Here is a 24,843-nt window from a genome sequence, read left to right on the forward strand (position 1 = left end):
TCAAAGTGAATAAATTTTTTTTTATCAACATCCTTTGGCAAATACATCAGATGAAGTTGGCAGAATCTAAATATCTGAGTGATTAAATTATAAATCAATATCCTTTTCTCAGATAAGTAGTATAAAATTGACCAATTATAAATGTTAGAGTGAATAATTGATTTTTATCAACATCCTTTGGCAGATACATCGGATAAAATTGACAAAATCTAAATTTCAGAATGAATAAATTCATTATCAACATCCTTTGTCATATATGTCGGATAAAATTGACAAAATCTAAGTATCAGAGTGGCTAATTTCTATATCATCATCCTTTTCTCGGATACATAAGATAAAATTGTCAAAATCTAAGTGTCAGTGTGAATAATTTTTTTTTAGCAGCATCCTTTGTCAGATACATCAAATAAAATTGACAAAATCTAAATTTCAGAATGAATAAATTCATTATCAACATCCTTTGTCGGATATTTCGGATAAAATTGACAAAATATAAGTATCAGCGTGAATAAATTTTTTTTCATCAACATCTTTTTGTCAGACACATCAAATAAAATTGACAAAATCTAAATTTCAGACTGAATAAATGCTTTAACAACATGCTTTATCGGATATTGTTTATAAAATTTACATAATCTAAATTTCAGAATTAAAATGTTCTATGTCAACCTCCTGTGTTAGATATATTTGATAAAATTGACAAATTTTAAGTGTCAGAGCGAATAATTTTTTTTTATCAACATCCTCTGACGGATAAATCGGATACAATTGACAAAATCCGATGATTCGGGTTACTAAAATCTATATCGATATACTTTTCTTGGACACATAGGACAAAATTGAAAAATTATAAGTGTCAGATTTAATAAATTTTTTTTTATCAACATCCTTTGACAGGCACATCGGATAAAATTGACAAAATCTAAATTTCAGAATGAATAAATTCATTATCAACATCCTTTGTCAGATACATAGGATAAAATTGACAAAATCTAAGTGCCAGTGTGAATAAATTTTTCGTGCGCGCAGGTAACCTCGTCTAAATTAACCTTAAAAAATGAAATAAAGTTATGTCGACTTTGCATGTCTCTCTCACTATGTATGCGCCGTCGCGGTGTACACTCCATGTCTTTCTTGTCAATTTTACCATATTTAGCTGACAAAAGATGTTGATAATGCATTTAAAAGATGTTGATAAAGCATTTGTTCACTCTGATACTTAAATTATGTCAAATTTATCCTATGTATCCAAGAAATGGATGCTGATATGGAATTTAATCAGACTTATACTTGGATTTTATCAAGTTTATCCAAAATATCCTAGAAAGGAGGTTGATAATGAATGTAGTCACTCTGATACTTTGATTTTGTAAACTTTATCCGATGTAATTGGCAAAGGATTTTGATATATGAGAGAAATTCTTCCATCTAACACTTGGAAATTGTCAATTTTAATCTATTTATCTGAGAAAAGGATGTTGATGTAGAATTTAATCTCTCTGATACTTAGATTTTGTCAATTTTATTCGAAAAATCCGAAGAAGGATGTTGTTAAAGTATTTATTCATTCTTATATTTAAATTTCGTCAATTTTTATTTGACGTATCTGACAAAGGATGTTGATAAAAAAAAATTATTCACTCTGCAACTTATATTATGTCTATTTTATTCGATGTATCTGGCAATGGATGTTGATAAGAAAAAATTATTCACTCTGATGATTATATTTGTTAAATTTTATCCGAATTATCCAACCACGAATGTGCATTAGTAATTTATTCACTCTAATAATGATATTTTTTCATTTTTATCCGCTGTATATGGCACTGGTTGCTGATAAAAAAAAAATTATTCACTCTAACACTTAGAATTTGTCAATTTTATCCTATGTATCCGAGAAAAGGATGTTGATATAGAATTTAGTCACTCTTATACTTAGATTTTGTCAATTGTATCCGACATATCCGATAAAGGATGTTGTTAAAGCATTTATTTATTCTGAAATTTAGATTTTGTCAATTTTATTTGATTTATCTGACAAATGGTATTGATAAAAAAAAAATTATTCACTCTGGCACTTGGATTCTGTCAATTTTATTTTATGTATCCGAGAAAAGGATTTTGATATAGAATTTAGCCATTCTGATGGTTAGATTTTGTCAATTTTATCCGATATATCCGATTAAGGATATTGTTATAGCATTTACTCAGTCTGAAATTTAGATTTTGTCAATTTTATCCGATATATCCGACAAAGGATGTTGATAATAAATTTATTCATTCTGAAATTCAGATTTTGTCAATTTTATCCTATGTATCCGAGAAAAGGATGTTTATAAAAAAATTTATTCACTCTGACACTTAGACTCTGTCAATTTTATCCTATTTATCCGAGGAAAGAATGTTGATATTGAATGTAGTCACTCTGATACTTAGATTTTTTCAATTTCATCCGACATATCCGATAAAGGATGTTGTTAAAGCATTTAGTTGTTCTGAAATTTAGATTTTGTCAATTTTCTTTGATGTATCTGACAAAAGATGTTGATAAAAAAAATTATTCACTCTGGCATTTATATTTTATCAATTTTATTCGATGTATCTGGCAAAAGATGTTATTAAAAAAAATATTCACTGTGATACTTAGATTTTGTCAATTTTATCCGACATATCCGACAAAGGATGTTGATAATGAATTTATTCATTCTGAAATTTAGATTTTGTCAATTTTATCCGACGTATCTGAGAAAAGGATGTTGATATAGAATTTAGTCACTCTGATACTTAGATTATGTCAATTTTATCCGACATATCCGATAAAAGGTTGTTGTTGAAGCATTTATTCATTCTGAAATTTAGATTTTGTCAATTTTGTTTGATGTATCTGACAAATGATGTTGATAAAAAAATTTTATTCATTTTGGCATTTATATTTTGTCAATTTTATCCGACATATTCGACAAAGCATGTTCATAATGAATTTATTCATTCTGAAATATAGATTTTGTCAATTTTATCCGATGTGTGTCTGCCAAAGGATGTTGATAAAAAAAAATTATTCACTCTAACACTTAGAATTTGTAAATTTTGTCCTATGTATCCGAGAAAAGGATGTTGATATAGAATTTAGTCTCTCTGATGCTTACATTTCGGCAATTTTATCCGATATATCTGCCAAAGGATGTTAATGAAAAAAAATTTATTCACTCTGATACTTATATCTTGTCAATTTTATCCGACATATCCGACAAAGGATATTGATATAGAATTCATTCATTCTGAAATTTAGATTTTGTAAATTTTATTTGATGTGTCTGACAAAAGGATGTTGATAAAAAAAAAATTATTCACACTGGCACTTAGATTTTGTAAATTTTATCCTATGTATCTGATAAAGGATGTTGATAATGAATTTATTAATTCTGAAATTTAGATTTTGTCAATTTTCTCCAATGTATCCTGCAAAGAATGTTGTTACAAAAATGTATTGGATCTAGCACTTCTAATTTGTCAATTTTACTCTATTTATCCAATAAAATTATATCGATATAGATTTTAGTCACTTTAATCCTCAGATTTTGTAAATTTTATCAGACTTATCTGCCAGAAGATGTTGATAAAAAACAATTTATTCACTCTGACACTTTTATTTTGTCAATTTTATCCGACATATCTGACAAAGGATGTTGACATAGAATTTATTCATTCTCAAATTTAGATTTTGTCAATTTTATCCGCCATATCCGATAAAGGATGTTGTTAAAGCATTTATTCATTCTGAAATTTGGATTTTGTCAATTTTATTTGATGTGTCTGACAAATGGATGTTGATAAAAAAATTTATTCACTCTGACACTTATATTTTGTTAATTCTATCCAACATATCCGACAAAGGATGTTCATAATGAATTTATTCATTCTGAAATTTAGGTTTTGTCAATTTTATTTGATGTATCTGACAAAGGATGCTGATACAAAAAAATTTATTCACACTGACACTTAGATATTGACAATTTTATCCTATGTATCCCGAGAAAAGGATGATGATATAGAATTTAGCCACTCTGATACTTAGATTTTGTCATTTTATCCGACATATCCGACAAACAATTTAGATAATGAATTTATTCATTCTAAAATTAAGATTTTGTCAATTTCATCCGATGCAACTGCCAAAAGATGGTGATAAAAAAAATTAAAAACTCTAAGACTTAGAATTGGTCAATTTTATCCTAAGCATCCAAGAAATAGATATTAATATATAATTTAGTCACTCTGATACTTTGATTTTGCCAATTTGATCCGATGTATCTGCCAAAGGATGTTGATAAAAAAAAAATTATTCACTCTTACAATTATATTTTGTCAATTTTATCTGGCATATCCGAAAAAGGATGTTGATATAAAATTTATTCATTCTAAGATTTAGATTTTGTCAATTTTATTTGATGTATCTGACAAAGGATGTTGATAAAAAATTTATTCACTCTGACACTTATATTTTATCAATTTTATTCGATGTATCTGGCAAAGGATGTTGATAAAAAAAATGTATTCACACTGACACTTAGATTCTGTCAATTTTATCCTATGTATCCGAGAAAAGGATGTTGAAATAGAATTTATATCACTCTGATGCTTAGATTTTGTCAATTTTATCCGACATATCCGACAAAGGATGTTGATAATGAATTTATTCATTCTAAAATTTAGATTTTGTCAATTTTATTTGATGAATCTGACAAAGGATGATGATAAAAAAAATTATTCACACTGACACTTATATTTTGTCAATTTTATCCTATGTATCTTAGAAAAAGATGTTTATTTAGATTGTTGTCACCCTGATACTTAGATTTTCTAAATTTTAACTGACATAACTTATAAAAGATGTTGTTAAAAGCATTTATTCATTCCGAAATTAAGATTTTTTCAATGTTATTTGATGTATCTGACGAAGGATGTTCATAGAAAAATTTATTCACTTTTACACTTATATTTTATCAATTTTATTCGATGTATCTGGAAAAGGATGTGGATAAGAAAATATTCACTCTGATACTTAGATTTTATCAATTTTATCCGACATATCCGACAAAGGATGTTGATAACGAATTTATTCATTCTGAAATTCAGATTTTGTCAATTTTAATTGATGTATCTGACAAAGGATGTTGATAGTGAATTTATTCACTCTGACACTTAACGAAAACGAAAAAATGGTACTCCAACTCTTGCATTTCAAGGAAAGAAATCCAAAATGAACTTTGAAAAATCAAGCGAATGTAACTTTGACAAGGTAATCCATAACAAAACACTACTGAAATATTCCAACTCATGCATTTCAACGAAAGAAATCCAAAAATGAACTTTTTAAAATCAAGATAATGTAACTGTGACAAGGTAAACCACGACAAAACACTACTGAAATATTCCAACTCTTGCATTTCAAGGAAAGAAATCCAAAATGAACTTTGAAAAATCAAGAGAATGTAACTGTGACAAGGTAAAACACAACAAGACGCAACTGAAATATTCCAACTCTTGCATTTCACGAAAGAAATTCAAAATGAGCTTTGAAAAATCAAGAGAATGTAACTGTGATAGGGTAAACCACGACAAAACACTACTGAAATATTCCAACACTTGCATTTCAACGAAAGAAATCCAAAATAAACTTTGAATCATCAAGAGAATGTAACTGTGACAAGGTAAAGCACAACAAGACACTACTGAAACATTCCAAATCTTACATTTCAAGGAAAGAAATCCAAAATGAACTTTGAAAAATCAAGAGAATGTAACTGTGACAAGGTAAACCACTAAAAAACATTACTAAAATATTCCAACTTTTGCATTTCAAGGAAAAAAATCCAAAATGAACTATGAAAAATCAAGAGAATGTAACTGTGATATGGTAAACCACGACAAAACACTACTGAAATATTCCAACTCTTGCATTTCAACTAAAGAAATACAAAATGAACTTTGAAACATCAAGAGAATGTAACTGTGACAAGGTAAAGCACAACAAGACACTACTGATATATTCCAACTCCTGCATTTCAACAAAAGAAATACAAAATGAACTTTGAAAAATCAAGAGAATGTAACTGTGACAAGGTAAACCACGACAATACACTGCTTAAATATTCCAAATATTGAATTTCAAGGAAAAAAATCCAAAATGAACTTTTAAATATCTTGAGAATGTAAACACGATAAGGTAAACAATTACAAACAACTACTGAAATGTTCCAAATCTTACATTTCAGGAAAGAAATTCAAAATGAACTTTGACAAATCAAGCGAAGGTAACTGTGACTAGGTAAAGCACAACAAAACACTACTGATATATTCCAACTCCTGCATTTCAACAAAAGAAATCCAAAATGAACTTTGAAAAATCAAGAGAATGTAACTGTGATATGGTAAACCAAAACAAAACACTACTGAAATATTCCCACTCTTGCATTTCACGAAACAAATTCAAAATAAACCTTGAAAAATCAATAGAATGTAACTGTGACAGGGTAAACCACAACAAAACACTACTGAAATATTCCAACTCTTGCATTTCACGAAAGAAATTCAAAATGAACTTTGAAAAATCAAGAGAATGTAATTGTGACAAGGTAAAGCACAACAAAACGCTACTGATATATTCCAACTCCTGCATTTCAACAAAAGAAATCCCAAATGAACTTTGAAAAATCAAGAGAATGAAACTGTGACAAAGTAAACCACGACGAAACACTACTGAAATATTCCAACTCTTGCATTTCACGAAAGAAATTCAAAATAAACTTTGAAAAATCAAGAGAAGGTAACTGTGACATCGTAAACCACGACAAAACACTACTGAAATATTCCAACTCTTGCATTTCACGAAAGAAATCAAAAATAAAAACTTTTAAAAAATCAAGAGAATGTAACTGTGACAATGTAAACCACGACAAAACACTACTGAAATATTCCAACTCTTGCATTTCACGAAAGAAATTCAAAATGAACTTTGAAAAATCACGTGAATGTAACTGTGACAAGGTAAAGCACAACAAAACACTACTGAAATATTCCAACTCCTGCATTTCAAAAAAAGAAATTCAATATGAAGTTTGAAAAATCAAGAGAATGTAACTGTGAAAGGGTAAAACACGAAAAAGCACTACTGAAATATTCAAACTCTTGCATTTGACGAAAGAAATTCAAAATGAACTTGGAAAAATCAAGATAATGCAACTGTGACATGATAAACCACGAAAAAACACTACTGAAATATTCCAACTCTTGCATTTCACGAAAGAAATTGAAAATTAACTTTAAAAATCCAGAAAATGTAACTGTGACAAGGTAAAGCACAACAAAACATTACTGAAATATTCCAACTCTTGCATTTCAACGAAAGAAATCCAAAATTAACTTTGAAAAATCAAGAGAATGTAACTGTGACAAGGTAGAGCATAACAAGACAATACTGAAATATTCCAACTCTTGCATTTCAACGAAAGAAATTCATAATGAACTTTAAAAATCAAGAGAATGTAACTCTGACAAGGTAAACCATAACAAAACCCTACTGAAATATTCCAACTCTTTTATTTCAACGAAAGATAACTAAAATGAACTTTGAAAAATCAAGAGAATGTAACTGTGACAAGGTAAAGCACAACAAGACAGTGACAAGGTAAAGCATAACAAGACACTACTGAAATATTCCAACTCTTGCATTTCACGAAAGAAATTCAAAATGAACTTTGAAAAATCAAGAGAATGTAACTGTGACAAGGTAAACCACGACAAAACACTACTGAATTTAAGTTTGTTTCATCTGATTCGAAGACATGCAAAAAAAAAGTTAAAAAAAATATATCATGTTAAAAAAAAGGGGGAGGCCAAAACGTCGGAGGGAGGGGGCGCCCTTCGAGTTTGGGGATAAGGGACCTTTGGGGAGTTGATGTCTCTGCTGGTTAGAGTCAATGGTGCTTATGATCCTTGATGGTTCGTACTCACATACACCTTACTACTTGATTTGCAAGGATTTCTAAGGTTTGTTCTGAATTTCATTATTAAAATTCTTTTCTTACCATCTATATCTCTCTTAGTATCAACTTTTTAGTATACTAAAACGTTAGACCCTATTTTAAATTGACAATACTATTCAAACATCCCTTGTTTATTATACAAACGACATCGGAGAGGTAAAGCTAAGTCAACTCACAATGTCATTCTATCGTCGTTAGCCATTTTCATAGACTGATGTTGTTTCAAATTTATAACAAATTACCTGAGTTAACAACCCCTTCGGGATTACCTTAACTGCTAATCAGTTTAATCCTTTTTTTCTCCACCTTTATACAATCCAATCACTAATTAGAATCATTCACACTCCTATTATTCAAAACATTAATTAATATCGTTCGTAGTGTCCAATTTGGGAATTCCTTATCCCTTTTTGCAAAAATGTCAATGAAAACATTTCCTAAATACGCAATTTGACAATCTCTAGTTTTCGATTAAAAAAACAAAACAAAAACAAACAAAAACAAAAAAGTTAAGTGTAATACTCACTTTCTTTGAAAAACCGAACCAGACTATACCCATCAAACCAGACTATACTCACAAAACCAGACTATACCCACCAAACCAGATTATACCCACCAAACCAGATTATACCCACCAAACCAGACTATACCCACCAGAAACCTGTCTGGTTGGCCTTGGTAACTCAATAACCCAAATAGCATGGAGGAACATAGTCTACCCAAAGTATAAGGCCATTTGAGGGAGTTCTGAATCTCTTTGAAAAGGTGTAGAGGCGTACGCAAATAACATAGAGATTCCTAGGGTCGTACGTAAATAGCATGGTCCTATGGCCGTACGCAAATAGCATGGTCCTATGGCCGTACGCAAATAGCATGGTCCTATGGCCGTACGCAAATAGCATGGTCCTATGGCCGTACGCAAATAGCATGGTCCTATGTGTCTACGCAAATAACATGGAGATTCCTATGTGTCTACGTAAATTCAATATATATATACTACTTATGATTGGGTTCACCCCCTTGTCAATACCTCGCTCTTTAAGCCAAAGATTTTTTTAGTACTTTCATAAGAACTATTTATTCTAAATAACGGCCTTTGTGATTAAGGGGTCATTTTTAAAGAATTAGAACAAAATTCGAACTTTAGCTTAAAGAGCGTGGTATTGTCTTGGGGGCGAGCCCCCTAATATACGTATTAAAAATATATGAATATAGAAATTCGTTACGTAAGTTAATTCGCAAGTTACGTATATTTATTACTAATAAAAACGTTCTTAAATAAAATTAAACAAGTTTCGAGAAAGCCATTTAACCAAATAAAAGTAAAATTAATATGCAAATTTTTTTTTATTATTCAAGTACTGTGAGCCAAAATCAAAACCTGCATTAATTCATAAACGTCCAAAAATTAAATAAAAAAATAAGTTTTTTTAACCGAAAGTAAGGAACGACGTTAAAACTTAAAACGAACAGAAATTATTCCGTATATGAAAGGGGCTGTCCCCTCCTCAACGCCTCGCTCTTTACGCTAAAGTTGGACTTCATCATAACTCTTATTTTTTTAAACAATAAAAAACTTTAGCGTAAAGAGCGAGGCGTTGAGGAGGGGACAGCCCCTTTCATATACGGAATAATTTCTGTTCGTTTTAAGTTTTAACGTCGTTCCTTACTTTCAGGTAAAAAAAACTTGTTTTTTTTTTATTTAATCTTAAGTAAGAACCATGCGCCATCAAGATACTATTTACTTGTGTTTCAGTAGTGACTTTCCTTCTAAGAAGTAGCTATAGAAACTTTGGAGGGGGGCTCATTCCTTTCGAAATTGGAAGTTTTAGTATCCTTTTTAAGAGTAAAAAGTGATTGGAGGGCAACTAACCCCTCTTCCATGCCATTTCCCCCTGTATCCTTCAAAGATATATGATTGAAATTTGGATGTAGTACTTTTGTTGAGAATGGTTGAAAGGTTTAATAAATATGCCCCTGGGGATGACATGACACACATAGCCATTGGGACAAGGGTCATAAAAAATTCAAATTGCCTATTGTTTAAATATAGATTTTATAATTAAAAAGTGGGCTTGTTTGATATTTTATATATGATTAATTTAAAAAAAAAAACTTTCAATAAAACAAACTTTTCAAAGAAAAATAAAGACCTCCAAATGAGCGGAATAAAGTTAAATAATCTTCCAAGCATAAAACTACCACAAATCAATCAATAAATGAGACCCAATTAACCAGAAATTACAATAAATAACCAAGTCAAAATCGAAGCAAGAAAAATTAACATGAGAAAGGCTGACAACCACCATGCCTTCTCAAAACCAGAACATAATTTACATTCTACTGAAAACAAAACAAATTTTAAATGTTTCCACTTTTTTTACTTTCATAAAAAAAAAAATATCATGCTCTCATCAGTCAATATTAAATTTGTATTGTATACTCAAAGGGAAGTGCTGCACAGCAATAAAATTTCTCGCCTTACAGATATTTTACATAGCTGTCTAGGTCTCTCAAAATTTATATTGCATTTATTTGGGGAAAAGGGGACGGGGGGGGGGGAGGGCTAGTTGCCCTTCGATCACTTTGGTTCTTAAAAAGGGCAAAAGAATCTCTTTAATTTTCAATTGTATGATATGACCCCCTCCAACACTTATAAGACCATCCCTTCCGTAAAAACTTATATGCCCCCGGAACTTACAACCCTTGTCCTGAGGACTGTGGTGAAGGGGGGGGGAAGGGGTTGTCATCCCCAAAAATATAATTACTGCTAATAAAAAATATAATTATGCTGAACAAAATGGCTATCTCAAAATTTTGATTGAAAGTGTTTGGGAAATGATGGGGGTAGGGGTAAATCACTCCCGCCTATTAAAATAGGCATTATAATTTTCAATTTCCAATGGAACGGCCCCCTTTCGAAGTTTCTATGACAGTTCTTTCTATATGAAGTGCCCTGATGTGAAAAGCAATAATACCTCGTGTCCGCATTGCTATTTATTTAGGCAGCACTATTGTGCTGCCCATGTTTGGCTCAAAACATTCAGGGATTGCTCTCTGGGTATTGGATTGTAATTTTTTAGATGGTCACTTTGTTCAGAAAGGGCTCTAATAGATATACCTCCAGGGTAATTGTAACCACCACAGCCCCAGGGGCAATATCCTAAATTATGTTAATTAGCCATTGCTCAAACTTTGTTATTAGTAGAAAAGTTCTTAAGGATCGTTTAATTCACAAGGGTATAATCTAGAGACAACACACATACTCAAATCAAAAGAGGCTCTGTGAATCAAGTTTTGTGATTGTGTGCAATATCTTGCGAATTGCCTGGGGATCAAGTTGAAACTTTCGTGTACATATTAAGGGGGGAGGGAGGAGGAGTCGAATGGATCTCATATTTTGACTTGGAGAGGGAGATAGGTAGACCAGAAAATGCTACGTACATCCTGACCATCTAAATAATATATCTGCAAAATATTGGTAATTGCTTGGGCAATGAAGGCAAAACTTGCTGAAACTGTTTGTGTGTGTGGGCTGGGGAAAGGGTGGGGCAAAAGGAATTCGAGTCCTATTTTGGGAGAGAGGGGAGGATCAAATGATTTTTGTCTTTGATCCACCTAATAGTTTTCACTAGAAGCAGCAATGGGACCTATATTCTGTTCATGGTAAAGTAGTGAGGTAAATCAGCAATATGTTACCAAGTGAACAAACAGTATTGGCAATATCCTAGTAACAATTTGGGAGGTCTAGCTGAAAGCTCAAATACATATTTTAGAAAAGGACTGTTTTATAATTATAATATTGAAAAATAAAAATTATTGAGATTTCAAGGAGGTTACATCCTTATATATTAATCAATTATTCTGTTTTCATTAGTTCTTTCTTCTTGTCTTGATTATTGTGGTGATTTTATTTATTTATTTGTTATTATTATTTGTAAGCGTTTTGGCAAACAAAAACTGTATTATTCAAAATGCGTATTGTTTCAATAGAAGCAATGTGGCACTGTTTAGAGGTTTTGAGAGGGAGGAGGGGGGGGGGTTGCACATCTTATTTGTAAACGTCAATTAGCCTTTTGATCTTACTATTTTGTTGAATTGTTTTTATGATGAATAATAAACACACTGCTTGAAATACTGTTTGTTTTCAGGTATAAGTTAAATTTGTAAATAAGAACAATGCTAAAGTGAGGAAGCTGTAATATTGAGTAGATTTGAGATATTTGGACTATAATCTAATAAAAAAAGGTTCAAATTCTAGTTCTGACTTTGAAGATCAACAAATTTTTATCTGGTGAGAATGGCTCAATATAGTCAGCTAGATTGTATTTAAAATTAGATGGCCCTGCTTCAGGTTTTAGTCAATAATATAAATAGGCTTAAGTTCCTAGATTTTAATTGTTGGAAACAGATTGTCATTTGTATATTCCATAACCTAAGTCAAATTTGCAATTTGAAGTCACAATTAGGATTGCTCTTAAATATGCCAATAAGCTACATTTTGTTTCTTTTCAGCATTGTCATTTTGTAAGGCATGGTGCAGGTATTTCAAAAGCAAAAATAAAACTGATCAAAATAAAACTGAACCAAATAAAATAAAAAAAACTGAACCAAAATAAAATGGATGAAAATCTAATTTACCCAGACTTTGGAAGAAAATATCCGTGCCTTTGGGCTGAAATATTACCTCTGAGGAAGGGAGTTTTTGCATGTATTCAATTTTGATTATTAAAGCCATTTTTTTAGGATGTCAATCTTGACCTTGTACAGTTCCCACATCCGGTTTCAATTACAGAAGTGCGCATCATTCCTCTTGGTTCCAAAATTGAAGGCGACTTTCCAGGTGGATCAAGAATGGGGTCAGTTTTATTATTTTTATACACTATAGTCTCATGTAGTCTTTAGTTGCTCTATGTCAATCCACATTTCTATCTAAAGCCAAAATTGTTCTATTTGCAAGAAAAAGGAGAAAAAGGTATGGTTGTGTATGTGCTAATCCCAAAGGACAATGAACTGCACTGTTCTGCTGTTACAGGATGATTATGCAAAGCGCAACAGATTAGTAATTGCAACTCATTAAACATTGGCAAAGGAATCACAGCTCAGTAGAAAAACAGTTTATTTAAGAAAATGTAGTTTCGTTGTTTGCAGCATTAGGTTTATTTAAACGATGAATAGTGTATCTGCAAGTAAGAGACGGCCTAAATATATTGGTGCTGAACTACTTAAAGAACTTTTGTAAGCTACATCATTTATATATATATATATATATATATATATATATATATATATATATATATATATATATATATATATATATATATATATATATATATATATATATATATATATATATATATATATATATATATATATATATATATATATATATATATATATATATATATATATATATATATATATATATATATATATATATATATATATATATATATATATATATATATATATATATATATATATATATATATATATATATATATATATATATATATATATATATATATATATATATATATATATATAATATATATATATATTTAGCGCTTCGGTGTAGACTGGAGGAGATATGTGATCCCCGTCCTGTACTGCTATCTGGGATCATTGCTTTTATAATTTCAATGATTTAAAGAACATGAAAATTGGAACTTGGAATGTTACAACGTTAAGAAATGACTATCATATCGACATTTGGACTTACGAATTCTAACGATTCGAATTGGACTTATTGGGAGTTTCAGAAACTCATATCCCAGGGGTAGGAAGCATGAATTTAGGTGATATACAATTTGTTTACTCAGGCAGGAACGATGGAATACATAGACAGGGATTAGGGCTCATGATGAATAAGGAAGCTTTTAAGTCTTGTTTAGGCTGGGAAGGTATTAATAATAGGAAACTAATTGCTCATTTTATGACTAAAAAGTTCAGGGTAATCAGTTATAGTAGTATATGCCCCTGTAGAACAGACTGACGAAGATAATAGTGATTTAGATGAATTTTACGTACAGTTACAGGAGCAATAGACAGGGTCCCAGGTAGAAGTATGATGTTTTTACTAGGAGATTTTAGTGCCCAGGTTGGTAGAAATAAGGATTGATGGTATCCTAGCCTAGGTAAATTTGGTGTAGGAAAAGAAAACAGTAATGCATACAGACTTTTGCAATTTTGTAGATACAACAATCCAGTTATAACTAATACTGTGTTTGGTGATAAGATGGCACATAAGTTAACATGGTATTCACGTGATGGTGAGACAGCAAACCTTATTGATTGTGTTAGGGTAAACCAAAGACTAGGAGGATCAATACAAGATATTAGGGTATATAAGAGTGTTGTTGTTGATGTTAAAAGTAAAGATCATCATCTGGTAGTGTCAAGGGTTAATTTAAAGCTGAAATTTCGGAAGGGTAACTATCTCCTGGGAAGTTATGATGTTGGTAGACTCCAGGATGAGAATTTGAGAGAAACTTTCCAGGAACAGTTGAATTGTAAACTTGAGAGTTTAAAATTAGATAATTTGGAAGATGGTTGGAATAATTTTAGAAAAACAATTTGTGAAGTTGCTGAAGATGTCTTAGGTAAGAAAGTTAGGACGTAGCAAGGAATATTAGTGAAAAAACTTTGCGTTTAATAAAAAGGAGAAGGAACTAATGGGGATAATGGATAATGGGGAAAGGATAATGGGGAAGATGGTTGGAATAATTTTAGAAAAATAATTTGTGAAGTTGCTGAAGTGCCTTAGGGAAGAAAGCTAGGACTGCAGCTAAAAAAATTAGTGAAAAAGCTTTATGTTTAATAGAAAAGAGGAAAGGACTTGTACAAGAATTATCTGAGTGATAGATCATACGAAAACAAAAGGAATGTAAAGAAAGTGGAAAAAGCATTAAAATAGGAATTAAGGACGTGTGAAGTAGAGGCCATGAATAAAATTGCGGAGGATCTGGAAGAAGCAGCTAGACGGCATAATAGAAAAATATTGTACTGGCACGTTAATAAATTGAGAGGGAGTAGTCAAGCCAGACTTGTCCCAGTTAAAGATAGGATTTGCCAAGCCAAGACAGAGTTGCAGGAAAAGATATAGAGGAAAATGAAAAAGTTTGTGATACCTTGGATGTGAAGGAAGATTTGTTTTGTGAGGAAGAATTAGTGACAGTACTAAAAAGATTAAAAAATAATAATGCTCCAAGTGTTGCTGGTGTGGTAAATGAGTTTCTTAAATATGGTAGCTCTGAGGTAAGAAATAAGTTACTGAAAATTATGAATATGATTTTTGAAAAAGGGGAAGTACCTAACGAGTTTAGAAAAACCTTAATAAGCCACTTTATAAGAAAGGTGACAAGAGTGAATGTGGTAACTATCGAGGCATTAGTCTGGTCTTTGTAGGTACCATAATACTTAGTAATATGATACTTTTTATACTGAGAGATGCTGTAGACAAAGTTTTAAGAGAAGAACAGTGCGGTTTTTGAAAAGATAGAGGATGTATCGACCAAATTTTCACTCTTAGGCTTATAATTGAGAAGTGCCTAAGTTGTCAAACACCTTTGGTCCTCAGTTTTATAGATTATGAGCAAGCGTTCGATTCTGTTGATAGAAGAGCTCTATCAAAGGTATACCAGACAAATACATTAAAGTGATTAGTGCTATGAACGAGAATAATACTGCTGCGGTTAAGATAGGAAATGAGGTTAGCAGCTGGTTTTTGTATTAAATTAATTAAAAAAAACTTTTTCGTTTTTTAGAAAAAGTTTTTTAGAAAAGAGGAGCGTGCGTATCTGTGTTGGCCTCAGGCGGCTTGGTGCTGCGGTGAGTTGTTAGTAGTAGTAGCAGTATATATATATATATATATATATATATATATATATATATATATATATATATATATATATATATATATATATATATATATATATATATATATATATATATATATAAAACTAAAATAGACTAACCTAAAATATATAACATACAATTACCATACTTAACATTTACAATTGGAAGCTACCTTCGTGAAATCGCCTCACAAAAATAACTGGATTAAACATTTTAAAATAGCAAATGAATTAGGAATAAGTTATAGCAACATAGTTTTATGCAAAGCTTTTGATGCTGCTATTCGCTTAAGTTTGTTATTTGAACTAACCCCTAAGACATATTTCAATTCTTTATTTTTAAATATGGGTTCATTTTTTAAAATAATATCATAAATAGGATCAATATTTATATTCCAAGTATCTCTGTTGATTGACAAACCTGCAAAAATATGTTTTTTTTTTTATTTCTAATGCTTCAAGAGCCCATTGAGTGAAACCTATATCAATTGAAATGACATTTGCCTCCTCGAACTGCACAAAATGGTCCGGATTAAAAATATATGTTCTGCTAAAGCTGAAGTGAAGCTTTCTGGAGGTTTTGTAAATTTTAGAGCATTATCTATTGAACTCCGTTGCTCAATAAATCGTTCCACAAATTGCTGGTGTGTTCGACCGATGTAAAATTTTCCGCATGAGCAAGGGATGCTATATACTCCACTTGTCAAACTATTACGTGTTATATATTTTCCAGAATTTAGAAAGATACTCAATGGTTTTATTGATTTAAAACAAGTTGAAATATTATGTTTCAGTAAAGTCCTTTTAGTTCTCTCCATAAGAATTGGTATGTGAGGTAATGAAACGTATCTATTGGAAATTGTAGGGTCCAAAAGTTGAGAACCTTTGTTTTTATTACCTTTTTCATGCTTAATCTGTCTTTTCTGTATCATTTCATTTAGCCTACAAATTTTACAGGATATATGTTGCAAAATAAAATATTACTGTTCCCTTTTTTTACTGAAATTGGGTGAGATGAACGAAAATTTAAATACCTGCCATTATGACTTGGTTTTCTATAAATTGAAAAAAGTAAACCATTATCACTCTTTATTAATAAAATATCTAAAAAGGGTAGCCTATCTTGTTTATCTAGTTCTAGAGTAATTTTATATTCTTGAAGGTGAATTTGTTTTTACATATAAAGGTGTATAGCGACAAAATTGATGTCTAAAATAGGGTACTAGATCACGGTGATTGTGAAAATCACTTTTATTTGAACGTAAAATTAAAACTTTCATTTAAATATTCCATTAGTGTTAAACCACGTTTAATCTTAATGAAACCGGTCTTAAAATGCAGAATGACAACTGTCACTCTGTTCAATGTTCTAACTAACGATTAAAACATTCTCAACTTTTACAGTAATATAATATACAAATGTGATAAAAATCGAAATATCAATATTCATACATCTTCGTTATCTTCCAGATCCTTAGCTCCGAGAAACTCAGTTGTAACACAGTTAGCACAACTTGTTCCCTTGCATAGTCCACAGGCCCATTTGCATTTCATGCCATTTTTTTGCAAGAGCATCGCATATTTGAGCAGTCGGTTTTGCAGTTGCAGTGAAAAACTGCAAGGAGAGAGTTGGGGGCAGCTGGGAGTTCACCCCAAATAGGGCGATATAGTCCATTTTGAATTACCCAATCGAACTGGGTAGAGTCGAGATTACATCCCAGGGTATTCCGTGATCTAACTTGCAAATAAACTTGAAATGAGTGGAAGCTGCAAGCATCACTGGTGGGAGGGAGAACTTTAGACTCAACATACGAAGCAGATTTTGTAACTTTCTCGATGAATTTGAGGTGACGCAACTGATTGAGGGTTGAAATTGAGCCTGGGTACTTATGTAAAAGCATCATTGCTTTCTCCCCAGCTGCTTAAATCTCGTGCTTGGTGGATAGTGGGTCTATAAAAACTTAAGCAGGTTCGTAAAACTCATTGTTTTTTATCAGAAGCTGTAGTCCCGCTGACTTCCCAATGCCATAGATTCGAGAAATTGAATCGTACCGAAGGAAGGCGTGGACATACAAGATTGTGCTACATATACGATGTCTAAGTTTGAGTTTCGTCGTATCTATATCCCAAATTCTATTCTTTGAGATTCCAGCTCGAGGCTCAGAGTAAAAGTAGATCGCTTGGCTACCTGTCTATGCGTGATAAAGCAGTTCTCTGTCGTCTCCAACCAGGACAGTAGGTATAAAAGAAGCAGATCAAACTGCAATTAGAACAATGAGAAGATCAGCGTCACCTTCTGCTTGGCATACCTGACACCCAGCTTTGGTCAGGTACTCACTGGTCTTGACTATGATTGCTTGTTTATTCTTGAAGTTGCTTAGAAATACTTCTTTCTTTGTAGAACAGACCATATTCCTGTTAAAATTGATCTGCGGGTACAATCGTGACCCTTTCCGTCTAAAATGGGCGATGTGTTTGATTGAAGGTGCTTGGTTGTATCCTTTGAAAACCACTGACGTCCTTTGCCACCCGTATTTCCGTGCAACGTAGTCAACGTACTTTTGGCAGATACTATCATAAGTTGAGTTATTTTTCCAGGAGATTCGCTGAAGCAGTGCCCCACCGTCGAGAACTGTATACTTGTCACTGAAATCTTTAACGAAGTCTTCAGCTTTTGGCTGCTGCTCTGCAACTAGACACCACATCGCATCGGTGAGGGCAAGCTTATCGGCTAATCGTGAAAGTCCATTTGCTTCAAAAGGTGACGGAGGCGGTGAACACAATTCATACTTAAAGTATGACTCCAAATTATTGTCGCTATTTCTAGCAAATGTCACTAGCCGCTGAAACATCAATGCTGGATCAATGGAAACTGACTGCCCATTAATAACTAATGCAGCTTGATTAGCAAGCGTTACGGCCACCAACTCTTTCTTGAATGTGTACGTGTTGACGTTTTCCCCTGTCATGCTATCCATGATTTCTTGTCCGACGGATCTAACTGTGTTGTCGTTGACTTTTTTAACAGCCGTAACTCCAGAGTTGCGCAAGCTCGGGTCTTCTGCGAAGGGGGTTTCCTCAGCAAATAAGCAAACAAGCTTGCTAGTGTCATGGTTGTCGCATTCAATCCTCGACTCTGTAACTTCTTTGTGCTGTTCGCTTGTCTCTTTATTGGACCTTAGCAAGATTTTGCATCAACGAATTAATTGCATTACAAGCTGGTACTGAAAGTAACCAAGTCAGCCTCTGCAACAACTCATTTATACCCCTTCCCCTTGTAAGACCACGGTTAATTTTCAACGAGCGCATGAGCTGCTCAATGACTAAATCTGGCGACAGATCCGCCCAAAATTTTTCGGATCTGCGGATAACATATCTTGGATGTATTTACCCTTGTTTTTATCTTGGATGTATTTACCGGGAAATATGCTACAGGAGACAATGGTCGGCTATTTGTAGCCTTTTTAGACGTAAAAAGTGCTTTTTATTCGGTAAGTAGGAGGTTGTTAATTGAAAGTCTGTTAGAAATAGGCTTGCCGTCTTGCTTTATAGCAATAATAGCAGATATGTATCGGAGGGTGAAATGTGTTGTGAAGGTTATGGGAATTTTTTCTAGGCTGGTTACGTCTCGTGTGGATTTGAAACAAGGATGTACTTTATCTCCTAAGTATTTCTCCTTGTTTGTTAATGACTTAGATATGTTTATGAAAAATAATGGAGCCCCTTATGTATCTTTGAATTGGTTTAGGTTATCATGTGTTTTATTCACGGATGACATAGCTCTAGTGGCGGATAGCAGAGATAATCTTCAGAAAGAATTAGATATAATAGACCATTATTTATAAAAGAAGGATTTAGAGTTGAACGCTAAAAAATCAGTAGTATTAGTATTTAGGAGCAATGGAGATGTTGATTCAGAGGTTCATTTTAATTTTGGATGAAAGGTCTTAGAGGTTAAAGAAGAATTTGTTTATTTGGGTGTTAAGTTTAGTTCATTAAGGGGGATGTCTAGGCATGTAGAAGATTGTTATTTAAGGGATAATAGGCTATTAAATAAAGATGCTTTTGAGAAGTAATTTAAATTAGCTAGCTGGCATGAGGATCCAGAGAAGAGTTTTCCAGACAAATGTCTAGTCTACATTGGGGCTCTGAGGTTTGGGGTTTTGCTAAAGCAGATAAGCTAGAAGTAGTTCAGCTAAGGTATTTTAAGAGAATTTTAGGCTTGAAGGATTCATTTAGTTCAGTGGTACTGGAAGGAGATTTGGGGCTTTTCTCTTTTAAGGACCGTTAGATTGGTTAGAACGGTAAAATTCTGGGAGAAGATAATTAGGCTACCTAGAGTTCGGCTTCTTAAGGCAGCTTATTTGGAGAGCTTGAAGGACGGTACGTGATTCATGGTCAAATCAGGTAAAAGAAAATACTGGACCTTTGTGGACTTTCGGAGATGTGGAATGAAGGAAAAGGCCCTATGGGTGAAACCGTGTCATTATGGAAGGAAGTCCAGCGAACCCTAAATGACCAAGAAATCCAAGAGTGGCAAGCTCATAAGGACCAGTCAATGTCTTTGAGGTTTTACTCCCAAGCCAAAGACTGTTGGGGGGAGGAGATTTATTTTGAATTTGGGTTGAATAAAAAGGATTTGAAGAATTTGTTGTTGGTATGAGGGGATAGTTTGGATTTAGGCGAGAGAAGGACATTTTTAGGAAAGTTTAGTGTGGCGGCTGACCCTTATTTTTGCCCAAAGTGTGGATTGGCGAATGAAAACTTATTTCATTTTGTATCCGAGTGTGAAGAGCTGTCTGAGTTGCGGAATGATTGTTTTGGACAAGTGTTTGGGAGTGAATGCTGGTTAATTGAGCGGATGGCTGAGAGGAACGCATGTGCTATTAAACAGCTGTGTAAGTTTCTTCGTTTAGGGATTCATCATAGGTAATTATGTTTGAGGGGATCGCCTGTTACTGTATTTAGGATTTGAACTTTATCATTGTTTGTGATTGTTGACGAAATTATTCAACTTAGGTATCTCTCTCTTTTGCTGTTTTGTTGTTCTTTTTTCTTTTTTGATTTTAACTATCCAGAATTTCATTTTTTTCTTAAGCTTTGTTTGTAGACTGTATTTTGTGTTGCTATGGCCCACAGGCTTTTTGCAATAAATCTTATCTTATCTTCCGTTCTGAAAATTGTCAAATACGTCGGGGTTGGTAGTTTCTAGCTATCTATAAAAATATAATTTTTATGTTTATCACGGTGATAATAAAAATAATTTTTAGTTTACGCTAAAATAAAGGTGATTTTCATAATCACCATGATCAAGTACCCAATTCTAGACATCAATTTTTTTTTTTTACACATCTATATATAAAAACGGATTGGTGATAATTCTCATACTACATTTCAAGACCGATTTCTTTCATACTAAGAGTGGTTTTACACTAATGGTATATTTACATGAAAGTTTTAATTTTAACGTTCAAATAAAGATGATTTTCCTAATCACCGTGATCTAGTACCCTATTCCAGACATCAATTTTGTTGATGTACGCCATTATACGTAAAAACGAATTCACCTCCTCAAAATCAACCTCAAAAAACTTAATTTTTAGTCTTACGTTAATATAAAGGGGAATTTAATTATAACCGTGATCTAATACCCTATTCTAGACATAAATTTTGTTGTAGTACGCCTTTACATGGAAGCACGAATTTCATATTCTTAAAATCAACCTCAACCTCAAATAAAACCTAAGTTTTAATTTTACGTTCAAATAAAAGTGATTTTCATAATTACCGTGACCTATTACACTATTCTAGACATCAATTTTGTGTACGCCTGTATATAGAACACGAAATTCACCCCCCTCAAAATCAGCCTCAACCTAAAAAAAATATATTTGTGAAACAGATAGATGAGCCAACTTTGCATATTTAGAATCAGCACATTTTTTTTTTTTTTTTTTTTTTTTTAGTCGGGTAGTCAAAGAATCTTTTCTCTTGCAATTTGTTCCCAGTTAGGCCCTTTTTTCACACACTTCCTGGACTATAATGTAAGGTGTTTGATAAGTCCGACACTTCTCAATTATTAACCTAAAAAATGAAAATTTGGTCGACACATCCTCCACCATTTCTAAAACTTCACTGCTCTCCTCTTATAACTTTGTCTACAGCATCTCTCAGTCTAAAAAGTGCTATATGACTAAGTAATTTGCTACCTACAGAGACCATGTTAATGCCTCGATAATTACCACACACAATCTTATCACCTTTTTGATGCAGCGGTTAAATTAGGGTTTTCCTAAAATACCACGTACTTCCCCTTTTAAAAAATTAAATTCATAATCTTCAGTAACTTATTTCTAACCTCAGAGCCACCATATTTAAGAAACTCATTTACCAAACTATCAACACCTGGTGCCTTATTTTTTTTAATCCTTTTGGTACTGTCGCTAATTTTTCCTCATAAAACAAATCTTCCTTCACATACAAGTTATCATAAACTTTATTTATTTTCTTTTTTATGTTTTCCTGTAACTCTATCTCGGTTTAGCACAGTCTCAAAATGTTCTGCCCATCCCTCTTTAACTCTTCCCTTATTATTAGTTTTGGCCCGGTTCCTATCTTTAACTGAGACAAGTTCGGATTAATTATTTTCTCTCAATTTATTAACATGCCAGTACAATATTTTACTATTATACCATCTAGCTGCATCTTCCAGATCCTCGGCAATTTTAAGCTCATACTTAATGCTAGCTCATATTTTAATGCTTTCTCCACTTTCTTTACATTCCTTTTGTTTCCATATGATCTATCACTCAGATATCATTGTACATGCCCCTTCTCTCTTTTAAACATAATGCTTTTTTACTAATATTCCTAGCTGCGCTCCTAACTTTCTTTCCTAAAACAGCATCAGCAACTTCACAAATTATTTTCCTAAAATTATTCCATCTTCTTCTACATTGTTAAATTTTAAACTCTCTGATTTAGTATTCAACTGTTCCTGGAAAGTTTCTCTCAAATTCTCATCCTGGATTCTAACAACATCATAACCTCCTCGGAGGTAGTTACCCTTCCGAAATTTCAGTTTAAATTAAGCCTAGCCACTACTAAATGGTGATTTTTAGTTTTAGCATCAAAAGCAGCACTACTATACATCCTATAATCCTTTATTGATCCTGCCAGTCTTTGGTTTACAGCAACATAATTGATAAGGTTTGCTGTCTTATTATGACTGAATACCACGTTAACTTACGGGCCATTTTATGATCAAATACTGTATTGGCTATAACTAGATTGTTGTACTTACAAAGTTACAGCAGTCTGTAGCCATTATTGTTTCGTTTTCATGCCAGTTGGCAATGTCTTCATCACATTCAGAAGTCTCAACACATTTGGACACAAAAGCACTATGCTTGATGAGCTGTGTCTGTAATACGAAGTTTTCGAGAAATAGCACCAACCAATTTAAATATAGAGACAGACACTCATTTGACGTTAAGAACTCATAACAGGGGGAAATGATCAGGTGCAATTATATCGTATAAGACTCGACGTCTCCTGACTAGAAGTATTTTGAGGCAAACGTAAAGAATTATGTTTCCTTGTTAAGGCATTGTGTTATTTGTAAGTTGATGAGTTGAAAGTTTGTGTGAATGAGTTCCAAAGAATTAATGCATTGTGACAAATGTCCTTCATTCTGCTATATGGAGGAACATACTTCAACTGGGATTTAGGAAGTGAACTTTAGTATGTAGTCTGTTCATTAAATACCGGTCAGTGAACATACATTATGCATATGCAAATGGAGGAGCTGAAAATGACTCGTGAATATTGGGCAAAAATATCCGGCCAATCTTTTTGTAGCTATTTCTTCTAATTGTTGTCTTTTTTTCAATTTTTTTCCAATTACGTTTGCCAGAAACCCCCCCCCCTCCCATTCTTGCATCACTCATGGAGGAAGCTCTAGTTGAAAGAGGGAGTCTCCTTATATAGTTTAGCCTGTAGAATTTCTGAAAGAAGTTATTTTTGTGTGGTTTCTCCTGAGGAATATAAAGTTTTATTTGAACAGTAGAAGTTTGGAGTAAAACACTACCCCTTAAACCTTATTGCTAGTGGGGGAGTATAAGCATTTTTAATGTTGGGTTTGCTGGTGTTATGAAGATTTATGAAAGGGTCTGTGGAATACAACATGAATACTTTGAATTCATAATAAATATAAATATTCTGAAAACAATTTGCCTACTGAAATTATTATTTCTGATTCAACTGACATTATTACCTTTGAGTTTGATTTTTCATATCGTAGTATATCTATTTGTAAGTGACATAGGGACATAATAAAATATAGAAGCTAGATTTGATAAAAATTTTCCCTTAGGTTTTACCATTAAACTGGAGTCACGATATGTGCTTAGAGTCAAATTTAGCGACGGAGCAATGGAATAAATGACAGAAATTAACGAGAATCTGGCGTTCCATTGTTTCGCCTTTTTATAACCGGGTTAATTAATGGTTCGGTTGAAATAAAGCTGAGTAACGTATTTAAACAAGCAAAGAAATGTCAGTTTTGGGGAGACGAGTACTTCCGCCTTTTTAAAACAGGACAGATTCTTCTGTGAGAAATATTAAACCGGTAAAAAGGATGAAAAGTTTCGACTTGCAACATTTTTCACAAGTAAACTCTCTGTTTCTCTGTGCTATTACTCTATGGAAAGGTGATAAGAGAAAAAATATATTCTAGATATACTCTGTTATATATTTAGATTAGATTCTATTATATGATATACATATTATTATTAAAAATATTCTATTTCACAAAGGCTATTGACGAAGCAAAGCGTTGGGTAATCTTTTCCCCTTTATTCGAATAACCTAGCGTCCAAATAGTCTTTTCAGCCAAATTTTGATAGAAGGCAAATTATGTAACCGAATTTTATGCTATTTGA

General features: G+C 32.4%; 1 protein-coding gene across 1 annotated transcript in view; it reads left to right on the forward strand.

Annotated features, from left to right (window-relative positions):
* The window catches only part of vir (VIR_N domain-containing protein), a 126,850-nt gene that overhangs the window by 13,610 nt on the left and 88,397 nt on the right, over positions 1-24,843 (forward strand). Inside the window, exon 2 of the mRNA XM_089097800.1 lies at positions 12,792-12,904. Coding sequence (XP_088953926.1) covers positions 12,792-12,904 — 113 coding nt within the window. The remainder of the gene's footprint in view (positions 1-12,791; positions 12,905-24,843) is intronic.

Source organism: Artemia sp. Qi Xiang Cuo, chromosome 12 (genome assembly GCF_049724085.1).
Source record: "Artemia sp. Qi Xiang Cuo chromosome 12, ASM4972408v1, whole genome shotgun sequence".
NCBI lineage: Eukaryota > Metazoa > Arthropoda > Branchiopoda > Anostraca > Artemiidae > Artemia > Artemia sp. Qi Xiang Cuo.